The 22,115-nt window shown below is 38.4% G+C and overlaps 1 protein-coding gene across 1 annotated transcript; it reads right to left on the bottom strand.

Moving 5' to 3' along the window:
- Positions 1-10,932: 10,932 nt before the first annotated feature.
- Positions 10,933-22,106, bottom strand: LOC148071488 (centrosome and spindle pole-associated protein 1-like). The gene is made up of 27 exons (XM_087799390.1): positions 22,035-22,106; positions 21,371-21,471; positions 20,943-21,015; positions 20,768-20,862; positions 18,832-19,112; positions 18,647-18,741; positions 18,165-18,261; positions 17,989-18,046; positions 17,624-17,898; positions 17,452-17,549; positions 17,300-17,387; positions 17,059-17,170; positions 16,311-16,458; positions 16,082-16,204; positions 15,684-15,796; positions 15,402-15,551; positions 14,890-15,066; positions 14,674-14,787; positions 14,535-14,601; positions 13,983-14,106; positions 13,746-13,885; positions 12,677-12,799; positions 12,523-12,560; positions 12,367-12,427; positions 11,450-11,544; positions 11,316-11,385; positions 10,933-11,245 (listed from the first exon to the last, which is right to left on the bottom strand). Exons 2-27 carry the CDS (start codon positions 21,467-21,469, stop codon positions 11,076-11,078), a joined length of 3,084 nt encoding a protein of 1,027 aa, XP_087655516.1. The 5' UTR covers positions 21,470-21,471; positions 22,035-22,106; the 3' UTR covers positions 10,933-11,075.
- Between the last annotated feature and the right edge of the window lie 9 nt (positions 22,107-22,115).

Genomic DNA, 22,115 nt, shown 5'->3' with positions numbered 1-22,115 from the left:
GGGTCTTTGTTCGGCCCGAGTCAAGATGGCTCAAATATTTGTGTGATTGAGTTTGACACATTTTTGTTAGAAAACTGCTACTCAATTTCTAAACTCAAAAACATTTTTTTAACACTTTTACTGATGATAGTAACTTAATGATGGTTAATTATAAAGTGTTCTTCTAATTTGCTAAAGTTTATTTATGCCCTTTACCTCGTGAACATGTGGACCTGTGCACCCGAAAAACAAAGTTGGAGGGGTCAGGTGGTCTATGCTGTGGTTTATGACATGTTTTTTGTGTTACAACACATTTGCATATTTAATATAACACAAGAATAATTATTCATGCTCTAACAGACCCACGCTGCACATGTTCATCGTCCCTGAATGGAGCGAATTAGAGGAGACAAATCACTTCCCAGGGCCTTCCCAGCATGATACACTTTCTTTGACAGAAGATCACAAAGTGTCACACTGCAGCACTTTGACACACGTGCACTGACATCAACTGCAGCGAACACACATCCCGAGGCCTGCTCTGAGACGCCCGGGTAGGGAGACAAGCGACAAGCTGTCAGTGTGTGTGTGTGTGTGTCTCATTGTGTGTTTCAGGCTCCTGTTAATTACTAAAACTTTTGTTGACAACAGACCGGGGTCAAGCTGTGCTGGGCTGAGCTAAGTGTGAGGGTCAGTGTGCATGTCCGGAGTGTGGCGTGTTTAGGAAAATCGTGTGACTGCTTTCCAACATGTCTAATCGCTGGAAAAACCCTCTAATCACTGTGAATGCCCAGACTCCCATCCCGAGGACATCAGAGCAGGATTCACGGCTCCAGTGATGAATTGCTTGCAGACTTCAGCTTCCTGTTGGCTGAACAGATGCTTGGTAACGACTGATAAATGAAACCTCGAGCCTGTCCATTTGACAACCCAACTTGAAAGAGTTCTCTTTTTATGTATACATATGTGGATGAAGAAAAAGTCCTCCAAATGATGGATTAAGCTGCTTCATAAACAGAAATATAATGGTTTTAATTGTTGTCATATTACACATATTGTCACCCAGTGTTTAGTTGATGAAGCCTCATAAAACACCTGATGATGTATCATGATACAGTGTCTTCATTTTGCCGAATTGATGGCACAAGTGAATTGTGGGATCATGATTTTCGGTTATGTTAGATTAAAAATTATTATACACTATACGTATACGCCATACTAAAATTAATGCTAAAAGATAATCAAAATATAAAGTATAAATTACTAGCTTCATCTAAGAGCTTAAACGTTTGAATACACATTCACAATCAACATTTCACTCAGACTGATTTAGACTTTCTCAAGGCAAGCTTGAAGTCATGACAACGGTTATTTAAACGTGTTTGTCTGCCCTTTTCACACCTTGGGTCGTGGATCAAAAGAACGAAGCAGGGACACATCTGTGGGGGGGGCTAGGAGACAGGAACTCCCACCCAAGAACATTTGAATGATTAGAAAAGGAAACAAAGCAGGAAGAACTCTCCACAGGAGATCGTGACACAGGGAGTTTGAAGGAACCAATAGGGTGATAGGGGGGGTCCTCCCCCTATAGGCCTGGAAATTTGCCTTAAATATAGCGAAGTTTCTATCGTTCGAGACCGTTTTTCCCGGAGCTATCGGCCTGAAGAGCTGCCGGCAGAGAGCGCGTACGATCGATCATAAAATCTTGTATTTTGTTTGACTTGAAGCGGCAAATAAACGACCTGTTACACTCTGCATTGACCATTTGTCTCCATGAAGCAAAGTATAAGACCCGAATGTGACGGCGTGTTGGACCTCCCGGAACGAACCCGAGTTTTGACCGTTTTAGTTACAAGACAAATGAATGACCTTTGTGAATGACATAAAACCATCATGATTATGACTGGTGATGAAAATGCTTTCATCATCATCATTTCTCATACAATTTTAAATAAAGGAAACATAATCCAAGCAAACTACTATTAAAGATCTGACAGGCCCATATTTGTCTTTGCCATTTTCCCACTGACCTTTCCCCCTGGCGACGGGCAGACCTTCTTGACCTTGAATGAAGAACATCCTCGTTGGCACAACACAACGTTTTGACCTTTGTTTGGTCTTGATGGAGCAATATTGTGTAGAAAGGTTGTCTTTTTGTTTTTCATCAGATTACAAAAGTCTTTAGACTATGAGATGCACCAGATTTAGAGGTTGAATATCAATAAATGTGCCTCTTTCATACAAAAGGTGTACTGGATTAGGAATCGCAATAAGCACGGTGCCCCTTTGTGGTATTACTTTGTATCAGTAAGCTACGAAGCCGCACCACAAGGCTTCTTAGTATTACTCCCCGAGGCTTCGTAGTCTGGAGCGTTGCTGAGTAATACTAAATCCTTGCGATGCATCTTTGTAGCTTTTTTTGAGCACCAGATACAATATTAAATATAATATAAAATGTGCTGGTTTTACCGCACTGGAAACAACCACAAACAATGTACTACAAATGAGAGGCCTGTATGTTATTTACTTCTCTATCGATTGTCAAATATTTTAACTTCAGCAACTAAACCAAAAAGGTTTTCAGCATGTTTGAAAAAGTGATTCCTAGTAATATGAATAGCACTATTTATTTTACAAAGTCCATTATGAACCATTTAATGACATTGTTATAGTACTTAACAAACAATAATAAAAGCAGCAATAAATGTATTTATGCGTAATAAACACAAATACTAAAAACACGCTATCGTAAATTGATTCGACCACATGTATTCTATTCTGTGGGAGTATACAAGATGACTGCTGCCTCTAAATTGGCTCCAAGAATTACATAAAAATAAGACTCCAATGAATTTTAAAAGCTTATTAATTACTGAGATAAAGACTTTAAACAATGTTGTTCATGAAAAAAGCCAGGAATATACTGCATTGCCATCCTAACGTATTTGAAATAAATGAGCAGTCGAATAACAGGAGTAAAGTGTGGAACACACTAGTAAAAAGTGAAATTAGAACCCTGTCTGATGTGAAGGATTTTAACAAACGGGCGACTTTTGCTCTAGCCTCAGTGTTATGTAAACACCACAGTCAGTAACATTAAACATGGTCTGGGAAGTCAAGTGTCTGGAGAAACAAGATCCCTAATGGATCTATGGATGAAAGAGGATTCACAAATTAATATTTCACAAAAAATGGATGATTATGTTTGGTCATTCGTATGTAAAATGAATGTGCAATGAATTCAGCCTGTAAGAATAACCATTGGAGGTTCTTGCACATTGTGTTCCTATACATTGTGTTTTGCATTTAGAACTTTTTGTGACATTTTTTTCTATTTGAGGGTTTGCTCCTAATTAAATATTTGCCTCAAAATATGCTGGGAAACACTACTTTAAGAGAAAGGCAGCGTTGGAAAAAGTGAGTCAATAATAATCAATAACCATAAATATAGAAGATCAGTTGCAAAAACCAGGCGAGTGCCGGGGTGGATGTACAGTACAGTATGTAAGAGGCAGAAAGTAACAACCTGTTCTTTACTATGCTCACTTCTATTTCCTTTTAATGTGAGATTATTAAAGCCACATGGGTACTGTGTGTAAAGTACATCACAATAGAAATGTCAGGATGAGGTTAAAATTAACACTAATTTTCCTATATTTTCCTGCAATTTCCATTCCTGCCACTATCAATAAACAACAAGTGCATCTTATGAAAGATCACTGTAATAGACTCAAAAAAGGAAATTACAGTTTTAAGCAACAAAGACAAATGACATAAACCATAAACTACTTTGACACTGCTGGGTTCATTTTAATCTGACCTTTGTTGGAAAAAGGTCACTCGCTTCCATCTAATATGGGTAAACTAGGAGATTAAAGGTTGGTAAAATGGCAGACCAAAAGAGCGCTTGAGTGGCACTGACTCCACTGTGCCTTCCTCTGCTGTCATTAGTCAGCTACTTAACACCGTCAAGGGAAAGAGAAACAAAGGAACAGAATGAGGCCACAAGGCTGCAATAATGTGCTTGTAATGGACTATAACGACACGGTAAAACACACACAGCAACACAAGCATACAGAATAATACTGCCACACACACACACACACACACATACACACGTTGGGCTACGGCCGACGATAAATGATAATGATTTTGAATGCTGACAAATTGGGCATCATTTTTTGTTTTCACACAAAGTGGTTCTAGATGACAGCATTTAAAATACTCACAAAGACACAGTTTATAAGCACACATACAGCTGACACTGTGGTGAGAGGGTTCACTGCATTGGTTGGTTGGTCAGTTTTGCTATTGATTAGTTCATTGATTAGAAGCCTCTTCACGGGTTTACTCTCACTGGTTTATTAGTTTGTATAGTAAACCTGGGTTGGTTGGCAATGTGATTGCGAAGGAAAGTCTAGTTATGTCTTCCACCGGCACATGAACTCACTGACTTACAAGCACTCAGTAGTTTTGTATCGAACATAAAAGCCATACCACAGATAATGGATTTAAAATGTTAAAATATAAGGGGTCCAAGTGTCGTTCCATGTCTATAACAGAGGCATTTCAGCATATAGCAGTTATATACCAAAACCTCTCTGGAGAGTGTCATCTACCAGTACACTTGTCAACCAGATGTGTCCCTACTTAGACCTTCCCTGGAACTTTTGTTTGTTAACCAGAGCCAGACTGGCATACAAGACAGTCAGTGATACTGGGGACCGGACTTCAGGCCACTTATTCGTGCTCTTGGTCTTGTACATCACAAACATTGTCCCCCCTCCTTACAGTCTATTCACCGGGGCAGAATATATTTTCTCAAAATTTCAGAATATCTTCTCAGAATATTTTTCATGGTCTCAATCTGGAAAACTCTCAGTCTTGATCTCAGGCCCTCAAAACAGCGCCGGAAAACTTGTAGGCAATGGTATACTACCAGACAGAAAGAGGTCTGGTCCTAGTCTACGGACCACTGAACAAATCTTTTAGCCAAGATACCATACTTCCACCGCAGTCGTTTTGTTGGCTTGCAACCAGAGCAGGACGGGCACTAAAAATAGTATCTTTGATGAACCGTGCTGGTGGAACAAAACAATAACCAGGTGGAGTCGAGTCGAGTACATTAGGGCTAAACCAGCTGGTGTCAAAGGGGCACAGAGTCGATTCCACAGATATCTATTAAGGTTAGTAGGTTGTTGGTTAATTAAGTAAGTTTGATAACTCTGTAGATTATGAATTGGGACATTTACAGTTGGTTGACAGAGTTAACAAATGGTAGGAGATTCCTGGTTGTTTTGTTGCAATTGTTGGTTACTGGTTTAGTGGACTAAAGTTAAGTAAAGACTGACCTACTCCAACTGTTGGTTGTTTATCTGGATGGTTCAGTTGGTGTAAAGTTAGTTTGAGACAAGTTCTATGTGCTACACTGTGAGTTTGTGGTTTGCTTAACAGTTAACTGTATTGCTTTGTAGGCAAATATATAACTTTAAATATAAATATTAAGCATTTTAGTCACCTGAATTTAAAAACATTTTCAAAGATTTTTAAGCCTCCAATATGAAATTATTGGATGGTGGTATGTGTGTCTGGAAAAAAGGCATGACAATAGTTTATCAATGCTAAACACCCTTAACGGAGGAGAAAAAGGAAAACGATTATAGCTGTTTTGGGAAGTAGTAAAATGTTGTTTGTCTACTGAAAATATGACCAACATGTTCACAATCTGGATGATCATTATAAAACCATTTATTATATTTGTTTGAAGATATTTATTAAAGCCAAGCACCCTAGTGTGACTGCAACCAAAGTATTTCCATTATTTATTCCACCTTTTTCTCTGCAATTAAACACTAAAAAGTAAACAGCAAAGTAGGCTCACTTCACAGACAGATAATCAGTTGGTGTTACAGGTAGAAATAAAAGGGTAAGTGAAGCTTAATAAAGTCTCTTAATGTCACTGGCTGTCAATCTCTGATCTATATCGGATTTTTTGAAGCATCATTTATTTTTTGACACGAGAGCGCCACCTAAGTATCAGTGCACCATGACCAGACAATTTTTGACATCACATCGTCCACAACTTATAGCAGTGTTCATGGTTATTTCATCAGTTAACATTTCTAGTATAACATTAATACACAATCATCATCTTCATTTAGTCATGTTAGTTGTAACAGTAAACCTAGATTTATGGTCATTATACGGAGAGGCTTTACAATTTCCTGTGTAAACTGTTGGACTTTAAGTCATCATGTTTTGACCCTGAAGAACAGTCAGATACTTTAACACTGGGCTGGTTCAATTCCACTTGTGCGGGTAAATAGAGTGAATTGGGAGCTGAAGCGTAACCGCTGCCTCAGATTTGATTTAAATTCAACCAAAGGTTATTTTTCAATTCAGATTTCTACAGGTTTATATCACTTTTTCCTTTCAATGGCTCTCCTCTCTCCGCTGAAGTGGCCGTCAGCAGTGACCTCACCCAGGCTTTGCTGCAGTTTAGCTCCAAGCTCTTTTGGGACTTTACATGATCTCACTACTTGTTTTTTGTTTTTTTTTCATCGGCAAGGTGAATCTCTGGTTAGTTGAAGAGAAAATGGAGCTTTTATGTGGCTTGTTGTAGATATAAAAGTGTGATGATGCATGTCGGACACAGCTGCTGTGGGCACCCAGGCTACCAGCCTGCTACAGTTTTGTCTCGTCCACTTCCCGGCAGCTGATCTGGTTGGCGTTTTGTTTGAACACAGCACTGCTGCTGTTAAACAAAGTCAATCCTTGATGATGTTGCAGGGGTTCCGGAGTTTATCCTAGCTACTTGTGGCGAGAGGGTGGGGACACCCTGGACAGGCCACTCGACCATAGGCACAACTAACAACGGTCTCACAACTTAAATCACCAATTAACCTATATCTATCTTTTTGGACTTATTTTAATTTTCCATGTACTTGTCCATCTACAGTTAAAAACTAAACAGATATTGCTTTGCAGATTTCGTTCAATGTCTGTGGTTTTCAGAGCGTAATCTCCACAAGACACAAGACACCGCTGTACATGGTTCAAGCCTTTGCAAAGGAAAAAAATGTAGCCTGGCAAGTAATCTAAAGTGGCCGCAAGAACTTTAAACACAAAATCCTGCAAAAGTTCACCATAGATTACCTGTCAATCCTACTTATCCCAAATGTTGATGCCTGAGTGGGTATGATTAAAAGTGTCTCCAAGAGAACATCGTCTGTTCTTTGTGTTTTCTTTTAACTCTGCATTTTAACTGAAATAAAAAGGGAGAACAAATACAATTGTTGAATGTAGTTTAAAGTTTTTAAATTTATCCTAAATGCCAGTCAGGCCATTGACTTTCTTCACATTTTTCTGGCCTTTTACAGCTTCCTGTTTTGACCTCTTTGTCTTTGGCTGGCAATTCAATTTTGGAAACCCACAGGGAAGAATCCATAAATGACCAAAAAAACAAAAAAAAACAGATTTTACAAGCACAAAAATATTTGTTCTCCAGACGACGAGCAGTAAAATAACCTGTTTATCATCCTCTGCTGTGCAACATGATCGAAGCAAACCATCTTTTCTGTCAAAAATCCATACCTCCGCAGGAAACGGACTTCAGCCAATCATGGGACAACAAAACTGCCGGCTCGCCCCTGCCCCAACTCCCTGAACGATTTTTGGCACCAGCACACACACACTTTGGCTTCCTTTGGGATGCAGCTGACAAATGACAGTGTGACTTGTCTGCCTGTCCCGAGACACCCAATGTGTGTGTGTGTGTGTGTGTGTGTGTGTGTGTGTGTGTGTGTGTGTGTGTGTGTGTGTGTGTGTGTGTGTGTGTGTGTGTGTGTGTGTGTGTGTGTGTGTGTGTGTGTGTGTGTGTGTGGGGGGGTGTGTGTGTGAGTGTGTGTGTGGGTGTGTGTGTTTGTGTGTTTGTGTGTGTGAGTGTGTGTGTGTGTGTGTGGGGGGGGGGGGGACACTGACGCCTCATAGGGAAAGCAGACAAATTCATTGATCTCACATTTTGTTTGTTTCTTGTCAGTTTGAACTGGTGGATTTAGGGAGGAGGTTAGGAGGCAAAGTAGCAAATCAAAAGTACGTTTTCTCACATTTCCGAGCGCTGGGAACACTGAACAATGTTCTGCTTCAATCTGAATATATTTGAATATATTTGATTTGAGCTGGATGAGGAGAAAAGATCTGTCGGTCTGCTGCGTGCATAATAAAATAAACATTCATTTTGTGTAGCGTAGTCGAGGGTTTTTACGGTTCACTACTGTCACCTAGCGCCCGTATGAAGCCATTACATGCACCTTCTAGACGGTAAATGAAAAATGTCGACACAATGCAGAGTTTCTCAAGTTGGTGAAATTCCATTAACTTTTGCAGAGTATTTCATCAAACACACGCATTGCTATCATAGAAGTGTTAATACAATCCATTACTCGGTGATCTCCATAAAAAGGCCAGTTTAAATCTGCCGGATTAGCATAAGTGAGCGATGGCGTTCATTAGTCTTATCTAGGATTCATAAGCCATTGGAAAACCAATGGAATTCTCCGTATGCAGCCTCGGACAAGCTTTATAGCCTTCCATATTACCTATGTTACAAACACACACATGCGACTGTCTTCCATTGTTTATCCAGGCTCGGCCTTGGAAGTCAAGGGGTCACTCCTTGGCCTCTTCCTCCAGGATACCAAAATCTAGCCGAGCAAAAAATATATATATATATATTCTCTACAGCATGTCCTGGGTCTTCTTCATGGTCTCCCACTGTCCAAATTCTGTGGAAACTTCTGCCGAAGTTTCATGAAGCAGTGTCATGTTGCTTAGAGGTCGGTAGGTGGCGCCATCCGTTTAAAAATGATGTGATGTTTCATTAGAACAGTTGTTCAAAACAAAGGTCAATAGTGCAGAGACTGCCATCTAGTGGTCTCTGAAAATAATGACCATCACTAGTAGTAACTTATCTTCTGTTTGGAGGATCTATTGGACAGCGAGTTACTGGCGCTAATGAGCCAAACTGAATGAAATAGAACTTAGATTTAAGCCACCAACGTGTCCCGACTAAGGTTAAGAAAACCATAATTTTTGGCTTTGTCTAACATTTGCTTTATCATTTTAAAAGTCATTTTATTTGCATAAAATGTTATTCTATAACCTACTGGCCAATAAATAGTCATGTTTTTATTCTGTTCCACATTATATACTTTATTTAGTGGCACTTTTATTGTTTATTAAGCATTAATTAAGTTATTAAGCAGAATGTGACATTGCTTTTATGTAACAGTTGAAACAATTTTTAAAACTTAATAAAAAAATCTTTAGTCATTCTGTCTTGCAAAGCACATGGAAATAAATCAAATCGTAAGATAAAAATACATACAAATTTAAAATCTTTAGAAGGCAAAGGCAACACAGTGACAAACATAAGTAGCCCTAAGATAATTTGAATCTTTATTGACGCGTGATGACAAACCTCAATGCTTGACCAATCACAGCAGAGTGGTCGAGGTGTTGTCAGTGGGCGGGGCTTATGATCATCTTCTAATGTAAATATTTTAAAGAAAAGAGAGTGATGTGCAAACAGTCACATACTGATGAGTACACTAGAGGTCCAAGATCTATTTAAGAGACACTTAAATCAACAAATGAGTTGCCTTTTAACAAGGAAACATGTATTTTACAACCTTTTCTAGACATTATTTTAGCCAAAGAAAATCTAAAAACATTAGTTACACTTAGTTATACTTGAGACTCGAGCATAAAAAATAAACAATTTTCCAGAACAAATATAATAAAAAATATATGCCATTAATGCATTTGTATACCACATATGGAATATGTGAATCACCCTTCCCATAAACTACCCGTCTGCTGGCTGTGTCAGACATATATAAACATTTTCTGTGTTTCCTAAACCTATTGTGCACTAGTGTGTTAGTGTAAGTTATTTATTACATTTTAACAATAATGAAACCATCATTAATTCAATGACACTGAGAAGCAGGTCTGTTCTATAACTATGTGATCTGATGTTCAATGTGCCTTTAAGCTTCCCTGAAAACACTTAATAGGAAGTCAAAAGACCATAAAATGATTTTGACCAAATAAATGGCTCAAACCAGCCGAAACAGCTTGTCCTGGAGAGGTTCTGGATAAAGTTTCCAGTGAAAGTGGCCTTCCTGACTCCGTGTACTGCTGAGTGGGTGAAAGTGGGTATGTGTATTGACACTGTGTTGGCTTGAGTAATGGCAGCATAGCAGGGTTTAGGTGGTTTTTTTATCCTCCTTCCTGTCCACTGCTGGAGAAGGTCATCATTCATCTGGACAGAGGCCGGGCCAGGAGAGCGACAGTGGTCATCCAGGCTGGGCAGAGGGACTAAACACGTGGACGGGCGCCAGAGAGCATAGTGGAAGGTAACTGGGGCAAATGCACAAGAGGGACAATGAAGAGTGACAACACCGACATCCATGCTGAACTCCTGCTGTCACACACTCATCTTCTGAGTCTTTGACCTGGTTTCAAAGACGTCGCCCTGCGGCAGGCCAACAACACGGCGTGATCTCGCTTGACACCACACATGCTTGTTTGTCTCAGCTTCTGTATGAGCGGAGTTTAAAGGGCAAAAAATGTGGTTAAATCTATGAGTTTTCACTGTTGCATCGCATCAGAGAGCTTAAGATATCAGTGCTTTTGCCTTTTTATTTTAAAAACAACTGGCCGTTAATGGACTCTGATCTATTCTCCCAACCCTGATTAACACGGTGACCAGCAGGATTAGACTGGTCTTGCTATGATGATGCTATAATCTTGAAATGATTTCCTATGATTTTAGAAAGTCACTTGAATCTCCTCAAAGTTTGAGTGCACTGCCTATGACGGCACATTGCAACATGCATTTAGTTTGATTATATCAACCCAAATAATTCTTAAAATGACAAACACACATAGCACATTAAAAAATATATTTTAATAATAATTTAGTCCACAAAATTCTGTACAGTGAACGACCGTCATTACGCAAGCAAAGACATTCAAACGTTTCTTTACTTTATCGCACATTGATAAGGCACTTGGACATCAGGCAGGAGTCACTATGTCGTCACCTGCTCCCTCCTTAGTTGTCTGTCTAAACATTTGATCGACTCGGATGTTCCTGGTCTCATCCAGGCGTCGGTGGAGGTGGTTTCAACGGAGCTTCGATGGTTCAAAATGAAAGGGGAGAATTGAGGTGATGAAGTGTCATCATCGGAGAAATCCAGAGCTGTTGGAGGAGAGAAGAAGCAAAATGATCAATAAAGAGTTAATTCGATTAATTATGACTAATTCTGTACCCGCTTCCTGCTGCGATTTGCTGTTCGAGCGATCTGGCGAGTAATCATCATATAGTTGTCCGGGTCTTTCCTAAAACAAGCAAAGTTTATTCCAATAAAGTTAACTTGATTATAAGCTAGGATTAGTTGAGTACCTGTTTGTTTAGTCTTCTTCTTTCCCGTGCGGACAGTAGGCAGTGTCTCTTCACCTCTGGTGTGTTCAGCGCTGTCAACTCAGGACCTAGAGGGTCTTGAAATCATCAATACTTATTAGCATTTATGAACAGATACAAATGTATACAACATTTAAAAAATATCACCTCATTTCCCCTTGGCAAGTAATTTTAATTTTGAGCAACTTTTCATTCAGTTCAGTTGATTTTAAAAGGACAATGTGATCCAGATTAGTATTTTTTTAGGTATCCGTTTAAAAATATATACAAGTAAAATGACAATATGAATTCTATCTTAATCCTCAAAATTAAAATGCCAAAACAGCCATTTTTTAACATTAGGATCATAAATTACATATTAATGCTGCATTTAATCTTGATTATCGTGTGTTCGCCTGATCTTAATGTCTTAGACTCCAGAATTCGACAAAATTGCCTGACAATTGATTAATTAAATTGATTACATTTAAGCTACATCTATAAAATATTAATCTCCTTTGGGAAATTTTAAGAATAATATATTTAACAAAAACCAAACCAGGAAGTTTCCCATCATTTGTACTCCAGATGCCTCAGTGCAAGAAGCATTTTGTATTTCTCGTTTCTCTGTTGTGTATTTTAAGTATACATCTACATTATTGTGGCTTAAAATGCAACACCCAAACACAATCAAAATGTATAAATATAATAACTTTTTCACAAAAAATAAGGCAGTATTGAATGGGTTTTGTGATTTTGTGTGTGTTAAAGTTGCTAATAAAATAGAGCAGATGTTAAAATGAGTTGACATGTTAGCAGAAGTAGTAGAAAAAGCAGCAACAAGAGCAGTACCAGGAGCGAAATTATCATAGATGTAACTTATGCACTGATCCAAACAGGAAAATAAAAAAAAGACCAACCAATAAATGCACTGTCTGACTCCAGCAGGGAACCTTCAGCATGCGCTTCCCTTGCACCCTTCTGCAGAAATAAAAACATTCGAGTCAAAAGTTTCACAAAAAACTGTAAAGATTTAGCATCAACGATATCGAAAAGAACACTTGCTGCCAACTCACCCTGTAACTGATGTGCAGAGGGGACAGGTCGAGGTAATCTGTTAAAGAAATAACCAAAATGTGAATAAAGTATCCTTAAAGGTTTCTAGACATCACTTTTTTAGGACTAAATGCATTTTTCAGCTGCAAACAGAACATTGTAACAAGCGCTCACCATCCTGAGCAGTGGATCTGTTGCTGTTCAGCCGACAGTTATGGTCTCTGTAGTCATGTCTCTTTGGACTGGTCACACCCATGTTTTCCAACCTTGTCGTGTCACTGGAGACAAATCTGGAGTCTAGGAAACCAAATCTGAAGTTACTAATATTGTAGGGCCATAGAAATTGATTATTCTTCCTTTTTCTCAAGCTTGTAACAATATATATAGATAAACTGTCTTTTATATTTCTCCATACATTAGTAAGGTCCACGTATTACCATTAGTTTGGTACTAGGTCTTGTATTTGACAAAGTCATGTCTCTAGTTCAACACTGCAGAAAACTCACGAGAAACCGTTTTCTTCAACGGAGAAAAATCTCTAATTTGTAACAGTTTATTTTCATGTCTAAACAAGAAGGAGCTGTCTCGACTGCAGTTAATACAAAATGAAGCAAAAATTCTGACCTGCTCTGGTAGAAGAACTCGCATTTAACCAATCCTTAAAACCCTTCACTGGCTGCCAGGATCAACTTTAAAATGCTGGTTCTTACTTTCAGAGCCATTCATCGTCAGGCTCCTTATTACATCAGTGATCTGATCCAGCCTACACCCCAGATCAGGCTCTTAGGTCTGTTGATCAGAATCTACTGATGGTTCCACGCACACGGTTCAGGACCAGAGGAGAGATCTTCCAGGCTGTTGCTCCTAAGATTTTGGAACGATCTTCCTCTCCCTCTCTGCGTTTGATGGAGTCTACTACTACTTCAAGAAACATCTTAAGACATTCTTACTTGTGAAGGCTTTTCCCTGATTTTCTGGGAATCCTGTGTTTGTCTTATGCGTCTTGGGCTTTTATAGTATATATTTTAACGGTTTATTGTTTTTGATTGTTAAAGCGTTTCGTGACGCTGGTCTAGAAAGGCGCTTTACAAATAACTATTTCTTACTTACAATGTTTCAGTGAATTACAAGTGCCTCATTGTTACTGTGAGTGTAATGAGAGGCATCTCATTCTACTGACCAAGAATATGCATCTGGAGGCTTCTAGTATTGCTACATTCTAATGGTCATAAGTGTAAAATACCTGAAAAGTTGAGCTGAAGAGAATCATGAATCCTGGAAAGGTTTCTGGGCTCCATGTTTCTGGAATTAGGCCTTCGTACAGGAGCCTGGCGTCGCAATCTGGCCAAATCAAAGACATCCAGGAAGGGTCGGTCCTGTTGCCTGTACCAGTTGTTGAAGAAGGAAATGTATTACAAAAGAAATAAAAACACTAAATGACTTAACACAGTGAAACTCATTGAGTAAATCAATCTCTTACTTGTTACTTTGAGAATTGAAATCCTCCAAGTCTTCTTGCTGTATCTGCTTCTGAAGTCGCCTCTGTTCATTAAAAAGCTGCCGACGTAGCACTGACAGTTCACTCAGCACATCACGTTGCTCTCCTTAAATTGAGAGCAGAATTAATTCATTACAATGGTATAGTCAGATTCATCAGGTGAAGCAACACTTAGCAGGTGAGTTCATATGGAAGCTTACACAATAGATTAAGCCAAATGTGCCTATTAATCTTGCATTCAAACTAAAATTATAATCACAATCATTTGGTTTGAGCCCTAGATGCATCAAGTTAATCTGTCTGACATCAGAATTAATTATTATAATAATCATCCTTAGCATTGAACTGCTGCCCACTGAGAAAAACCTTTTCATTTGTTGGTGAATGTTGCAGATATTTGGCAAATATCAGTGCATGTCGTTTTTGGATATATTAAAGTGTCTGACTTTTTCTAGATCACATGACAAACACTGCTCTAGAGTTAAATAAAAAAAACATCTTGGCCGTGGAAAAAGTGATCAAGTGGAAGTGTACCAGCAGCTCGAAGTTTATTCCTGCAAGCAGGCACAGGTGGAGACTGAAGACCAGATGAGGATCGCTCCTGAAACAATGAGTTACAATCACTTTGTGCTCATTGAAGGTTAAAACAAACCGTGATGTTCGTGTGACTCACTGAGAGAGGGGCTGTAGAGTGACGACTCTGCACGCTGGGGGGTCTGGATGCAGACTGCTGATGACTGCGTTTTTTCTGGAGGGTTGGAATAGGAGGTGAAGGCTCACGGTGGACCTTGAAAAAAAAAAAAAAAACATTCAAAAACTGAGGGTTATGGGAAATTGTGTCAGAGAAATAAGGAAAGCAATGGAATGTAAATCTAAGACATTGACAAACCTTTTGCACTTGAACCGGTCTTTCTTTCTCATGCCGTCTCCGAAGTTCACCTTTTTCAGTCTCTTCTTCCTCCTTCCTTCTCTCTGCTGCCTCCTTCCTCTCAGTTTCCTTCTTCCTTTCGGCTTCTCTCTTACGCCGTTCTGCCATTTGAATCAGCTCTTCATTCTTTGCTTTTTGCTATAAAAAACAAAATAAACAAAAAATTAGGGAGAAAAACCAATAAGCTGCTCTTTACATCTACAATTAATAATTTATTAAAAATGTAGTTGCACCTGCAGGAAGTAACATTGTTGCTCAGGTTGTCCAATACAGTAAACATCCATTTTAAAACATACTTGAAAATAATAAACAACAATATTATATTTTTTTTAACAATTTTGAAGACAAAACCCTTTAAAGAGTAAAAACATAACAATAAACTTCATATGTTCGTTTGATTAATATCATTTTAGGAACGGGAAATGTAACGTTATTAGACCATTGGACTAGAAAGCAAAATAGTGGGTCCCTACCTCAATTTCCTTTTGTTTCTTTTTCTCCTGTTCTTCCTCAAACTCTCGTTGAATTCGTTCCCTTTGTTCCAACACTCTCCTCTCCTCCTTCTCCTCTTTCAGTCGGATCTGCTCCCGTTCCTCTGCCTTCTTGCGCATTTTCTCTTCAATCTGCACACAAGTCATTGACACAATAGGGCAACGACAACAATAAAACTGTGACTGAACTCGAATGTATCTGCATTGAAAAATATATGAAGCTATGCAGCTTTTCATTTGATAATTTATAATTTGAAGAGTTACCTGTTCTTTCAGTTCAGCTTTATATTTGTCCTGCTCGTGACGCTGCTGCTGGCTTGGTTGGCAAGCAAACACGTTGCCTCGTGCAAATCGCGATGTTTGGACATGGGTAAAACCTAGGAAAGTAAAGATATAACTAAAAAAAAACTGACCCCTCTCATGCAGCACACATTTACACCACATTATCGGTGCTCCATACCTTACTACATTTTTAGATAAATAACCTTTCAGGATTGAAAAAAAAAAAAAAAAAAAAATTGTATTGATACCATATTCCTGTTTAAAACAATGGAAATAAAAGTTTGATTCCGATAGTCAAAATAAAATGGAGAGTCAGTGATCATGCGCGAATATGTGAAATAAATCATAATTTAGTTCAATTGTTTAGACTACTTTAGTACCAGAAACTCTCTCTTTAGGTTCATGGTGTTCAGGTATGCGGTTTGTTGGGGCTGCCCTCTTCTGCCATTGCTCTGGGTTGATGTAGGCCTCTTCATTCTGCTTGTGCATCCTATTCAGGTCAGCTTGAAACAAAAACAAACTTCTTATTTACCACATTCTGTAATCCTTAAACACTTTAACAACAAAACAATTGAACTTCAACCAAGACAGAGCAGGGATGAGACGTACTGATGAGATTCCCACTGCTGTCTCTGAGTGGAGCTCCTCCTCCACCTCGACCCCATGGCTGGTGGTTCTTCATGTCAGCCTCCAGCTGAGCCTCGTAACGTTCATTGTCCTCCCTCTCTAGGCGCTTCCGTTCTTGTTGCTCTTGAATCTGCAAGACATTTTTATTTTTAGACACCTCCACATGACATACAATATAACAGTTACCTTTTCTACGGTTTCTGTAGCCATAACACAAATTCTACAACACAAGCTCAAGAGCATGTAGGTGGAACAGGGAAGGTAAACAAACCCTAATGTATGAACAAAGGCAGGATTGAACAATTGGCTCAAGACAAGATAAGGATCAAATCACTAAAAGGGGTCTAGGGATTTTTTGTTTAACATGTTTTTCCGCTTTCATTTTACCTTGGGTAAAAAGATCATGTCTTCACTCCTGGATTTTTTCTGTCAACACATCAAATACTTACAATACTTTAAATGACATATTGGATTCAAGATGCGTGTCCATAATGTAAGTATGGATAATTGGAGGAGCTGGGGCTGTATAAAATACATACACTTTTTAACCTGCATTTTGGTGATGATGTGCGCAAATAGTGAAAATTGGACAAAAAACATTAAGACAACAAAATTAAAAATGACTATGTGTAAATGTGTTACTGTAATAAATATGTAGGTTAGATTGTTTAAATTGTTCAAGTATTGCTGGTTGTTGGTCTCACAAAATGAGCACATAAGTCACACATACCTGTAAGTTCAGAGCATTTCTGTGGCTAAAAAGCCTCTCCCTGCTCGACTTGGGTCCATCCATAGGCAGGAGCCCAACACGGTGGTCTACTACAGAAGCCTCACTGCCGTGTCTGTCGGATCACAAATAATGCATTTAAATTTCCAAAAAGTAAATCCATTCTGCATTTTCTTTTTTATAATGTGTAGGAAATTCCAGGAAGAGGATAATAACATTTTCCAGAAAATAAAAAGATATTTACTGTGTTGGTAGTTCAGCATAACTGCCCCTGCTGTGATGAATGTGAGGATTACCAGTGTGATGTGGTATAACGCCCCCTGGTGGTACATCTGATCAAGAAATATTTTTAAGCAACAAACATTACCAAGACTGTGTGATAACAGGGTAGCTTACAGTAAACCATGTTTGGTTGAAGTAGATTGCCGCAGTGGTGAGTTGGTTCGACATACAGACTTCTGTAGGCTTCATTTATCGCAGACGGATGTACGATTCTGAAGTTATAGTGAATCAATCATTAGATTTGTTGAGGTGAATTTGAAGATTAAAATGAGAGCACTGAGTTTACCTGGGTGCATCCATGCTTCTGGGGACAGGGATTGCTGCAAGGTGCCCATAAGGAGACAGGTCACGATCCATTAAACCATGAGAGGAGCTGAAATCTAACACAGGGGACTGGAAAGCCACATGTGGCTGAACGGGAGGTGGAGTTTGTCTGTCCCTGGCATCATTTATCCTGTCTCGGAATTGAACTGAATATGACCCAGTCTCCTTGCATGCCACGGATTCTGACACCTGATGATTTATTCTGTCTTTCAGTCCAAACTGTCTGATTCGGTCCGGCTGTTACGCAAACACACAAGACAGACAGGTAAATCATGTTTATCCTCATTTCATTACTGGACTTGACAAATAAACACCATTTCAAATAACCTTTTTCTCTGGGTCAATCACTCCAGTTGCAGCCACTTTCAACTCCAAATCCCTTTCTCTGAAAAAATAAAAGAAGTTCTGGGTCAAATTTAAACATCCATTACAATTTTTATATAATTGTATTCACCAAGGGGTGCAAAACACAGATGAGTAAAAAGTACTTAGAAAGGACATACCTCTGTCTGTTCCTCTCCTGTTCAGCAATTTGCTCCTGCAGCTCACGTCTGTAGCGCTCTTTCTTTTTTTGCAACATCTCAACAGAATCAGCTACACCTGCAAAAAAAGTCAGTAGACAATGGTGAAAATTCAGTGCACCTCTAAAGTCCTTGGACTGTTAGAAGTACATTTTAAGCAAATCATTTTGTGAATAACCACAGATGAAACAGTACAATACTGTACATTAATGTAACCCTTTTAACTCAGAAACAAGCAGCTTGTATAAAATATATATCGTGAACTGCTGAAACTATATTAAACCCTTTTCTTTTTAGTGCATTTCCAATATTAATTGATAATTTGGTCGATGTCCAGCCCCTAAAATTTAGTGATAATTAAAAACTTTCATTTCTGGACAACTTGACATCATACCTTTAATGCAAAGATAATAAAAAAAGGTTCTTTAATGTACTTCAACTATTCAAAAAGGTGATTCACAAACCAATGTTAAGTCCAGTGGCAAACTCGACATCTTTTCGCTGTACTACGGATCTTCTACCTTTCCTTGTAAGTTCTAATGAAGCACCTCTTAGGTCCCTGCAAAGGTCAAAAGAAAATAGTTAATAGAATAAACCTCATATGTGTTGCAAGTGCAAACGTACAAGGCTTTACATTTATTTGAATTACCTGTCATCCTTGTTATAGCATCGCATATCATCACAGCTAGTCCCAACAGCCACATTTTTTAGTCTGCTTCTCTTCCCCTGGTCCCGACGCTCCCTGATGAGTTCATTTTCTGACTCCAGGTCTCTCTCTTTAACCAACTTCTCATGGAAACGAATTACCGATGATGTTTCTTCACCGTCATCTGACAGACACACGGCCATATCTGTCAGTGTGGCTGCATCTCTGCATAATGGCGGTTGTGGTCTGTGCAGGCCATGTCCCTGGTTTTCTGACACAAGGGCCTGTTAAACAGTAAAGTAGTGGAGAAGTACATTTAATTGAGACAGCAACACATTACATCATTAGGGAAGCTTCAGTGTTAAGAGTTTTTTGTACAGGAGATGAAGGGTTTGGAGGGACGTTGTTAATGAACCAGAATGGTGAATGCAAATGGGTTTTTTTTCCTAAATGCATTTGTATTTATTTATTGTAAAAAAATAGACCAAAAACGGTTGCGAATCGTATTGTGACAGTTTCTTTTTTAGTGACTAAACAAGAAGGAGCTTTCGCCTGCAGTTAATACAAAATTCTGCAGTGAGAATTCTGACCCGCTCTAGTAGGAGAACTCAGATTTCTGCATTGGCTGATATTTTTTTTCAGGATCTGGTTTAAAATTCTGGTTTTTACTTTCAGAGCTATGCATGGTTACATCAGTGATATGTTCTAGCCTTACACCACAGCTCAGGCTCCGTGGTTTAGAATCTTCTGATGTTTTCTTGAACACACTTCCAGAACAGAGGAGAGAAATCCTTCCAAGTTGTTGCTCCTAAGTTTTGGAATGATCTTCCTCTCTCACTGCGCTTGCATGCATCTAATGACTCCTTCAAGAAACATCTGAAGACCTTTTTATTTGTGCAGGCTTTTTCTTTTTCTGGGGCTGCCGTGTTTGTCTCCCTGTTGGTTTGGCCTTGTAAAGTATGCATTTAAACCAATTGTTTTTGATGTTCAAGCGCTTTGTGACCCTGGTCGAAGGAAGGCTCTTTACAAATAATAATTACTTACTTACTATCCACCGATCTATCGATTTACATTGGCAATATACACTAATAAGCAATAACATTCTGAACAACTGAAAAGTATATTCTAGGCAATGATTTTCTATGTCCGAGTAGTCAACGTGTCGATTGTAGTTTGACCAACAATTAAAATTACAGCTCCTTATGTTGCACTGCAATATATTGTGGGGTCTGAACATTTGTGATGTAATGGAGGCAAGAAAAATAAAAGTTGACTCATAATTGCAAACAAGATGAATTTTATGAAACAGAAAATTCCACTGATGTGATATTGATGCCATTGTTAATGTAGTTTTACTATATGTAGGGTCTTCACATTTGAACAAAGTGAATAACAATAGTTCTGAGTTTGGGGGCAGGAGTGGAGCAAAAGTATCTTGACATTCTATTCCATGTTAATCTTTGTATCCTTTGTCTTTCAGCCATGTTGTTTATGATTAGACTTAAATTGTGTCATCTTGTACTTTCTTTTTCCTTTAATTTGTTCTTGTTCTTATTTTTTTTTAAATTGGAAAACCATTTTCCCTGAAGGATCAATAAAGTTCTATCTATCTTTCTAACATGTATGTTTTCAGCCGTAAAACGTATTGATTTGATTACTTAACCACTATGGAAATCAAAATAGTGATTAAGGCAAGAATACCCCGTTTATCCATCTTTGGTTAGTATCATAATTGTAACAAAAACAAAGAGTGAGTTTAGCTGAGTGACAATAAAACTTTAGAAACTTAATTGTTGAGATAGTTGAGTAAAAAAAAATGTTTTGGTAAAACACTAGAGAAGAGTGAGTTCTAGTCAATAACCAATAGATACATCAATTATTATTATATTTAGTCGTGTAATCAGAGCTGTACACCGAGTAAAACCCGTTTCACTGTTACCTGAGCCATGAAGGACCTATAATCCATCCGGAGTTCATTCTGAAGCCTCTTCTTACGCTCATACTCGACTCCAAACGGAAGCCCGACACTGCTGTCTACAACACAGACACATCAATAAGTCATTTTGGCAGTCTGACAAAGTTCAAGGGATCAGAAATGTTAGAACGTGTCCTACCTTTTTTCACTGATGAACAGTTAGGAGGAATGTTCTCTTTAACAGTCGATTCATAGCATCTGTGAGGTTTACCCTGGAAATAAAGTTACAGAAAGTGGTACATTTGTAATGAAAAGTGTTCAACACCCTGCCAGTAAAACAAGTTGTCACATTATTAAAATAAAAAAAGAAGTTTAAAAAAAAAAAAAAGTATAAAAGATCATTAATATTACAGGGGTTTTACTCAACGATTTTATTCTACTTCAAGTGCAGATTATTAAATCCCTGAACATTTCTAAATTTCACACCTCAAAAACCTGGATTGCATTGATTTTATATCGCATTTTGGAAATTAAGCAGGACAAGACAATTGCCGAAAATGTACAGAAGAGGGAAAGTCTCTTGTCTAAACGCCAAAAGGATGCAAAAATATGTAAAAATAAGCTTACCCTGATTTCCATATAAGGAAGATCTTGTTCCAAGAGGGCTTTATCTTCAGCTACTCTTGCTTTCCTTTCCCTCAGAAAGGTTTCAAACTCTTCATCCATACCTGGAAATGCAACAGAAAAGTTAATTACAAAATATATTGTCAAGTGTATATTGTTATCCACCATGCAAAAATCTCATTCCTCAATCAAAATATGTATACGTTTGAAGTAAAAAAAAAAAAACAATAAGAATAAACTACTTGATCTTTACAGAGGTCAATGAATCAAAGGTTTAAGAAATGCTGAAATTAGGGAAAGTATTGTGTGTTAACATGTTTGACAACTGCAGCCATGAGATGGAATTGAATGGAGCATTATCGTGTCTGCAGCTTTAAGTGTGGTTGTCAAGCAACCACTCTGAACACGAAAACGTCACGTTCCAAAAGCAAGCATTAACCCACTTTACGTAGAGAAAATAAATTAAATAAGACTTGTCCAAGACATTGTAAACGACAAGAGGAAATAGAAACGCTTCGATTTGATCCCGTTAGCTGATGTGTTAGCTTGAGAAAATGTTTGCAAAAAAAAGCAAACGACAAAGAAATTCTGAGAACTTTTACCACTTGCTCTGAACGGATATTTGTACTTTAGAGTTGGTATAATGGAAACAAAATAAAATACAGACCTGCGGACGAAATAGTTTGATAGAAGTGTTAGCGGCGCCTTTTCTCGCCAACGAGCCAAATAAAGCCTTCACAGCTCAGCT

Source organism: Callionymus lyra, chromosome 9, assembly GCF_982586985.1.
Source record: "Callionymus lyra chromosome 9, fCalLyr1.hap1.1, whole genome shotgun sequence".
In the NCBI taxonomy this organism is placed as follows: Eukaryota; Metazoa; Chordata; class Actinopteri; order Syngnathiformes; family Callionymidae; genus Callionymus; species Callionymus lyra.
This window is presented reverse-complemented; position numbering and strand designations above follow the sequence as displayed.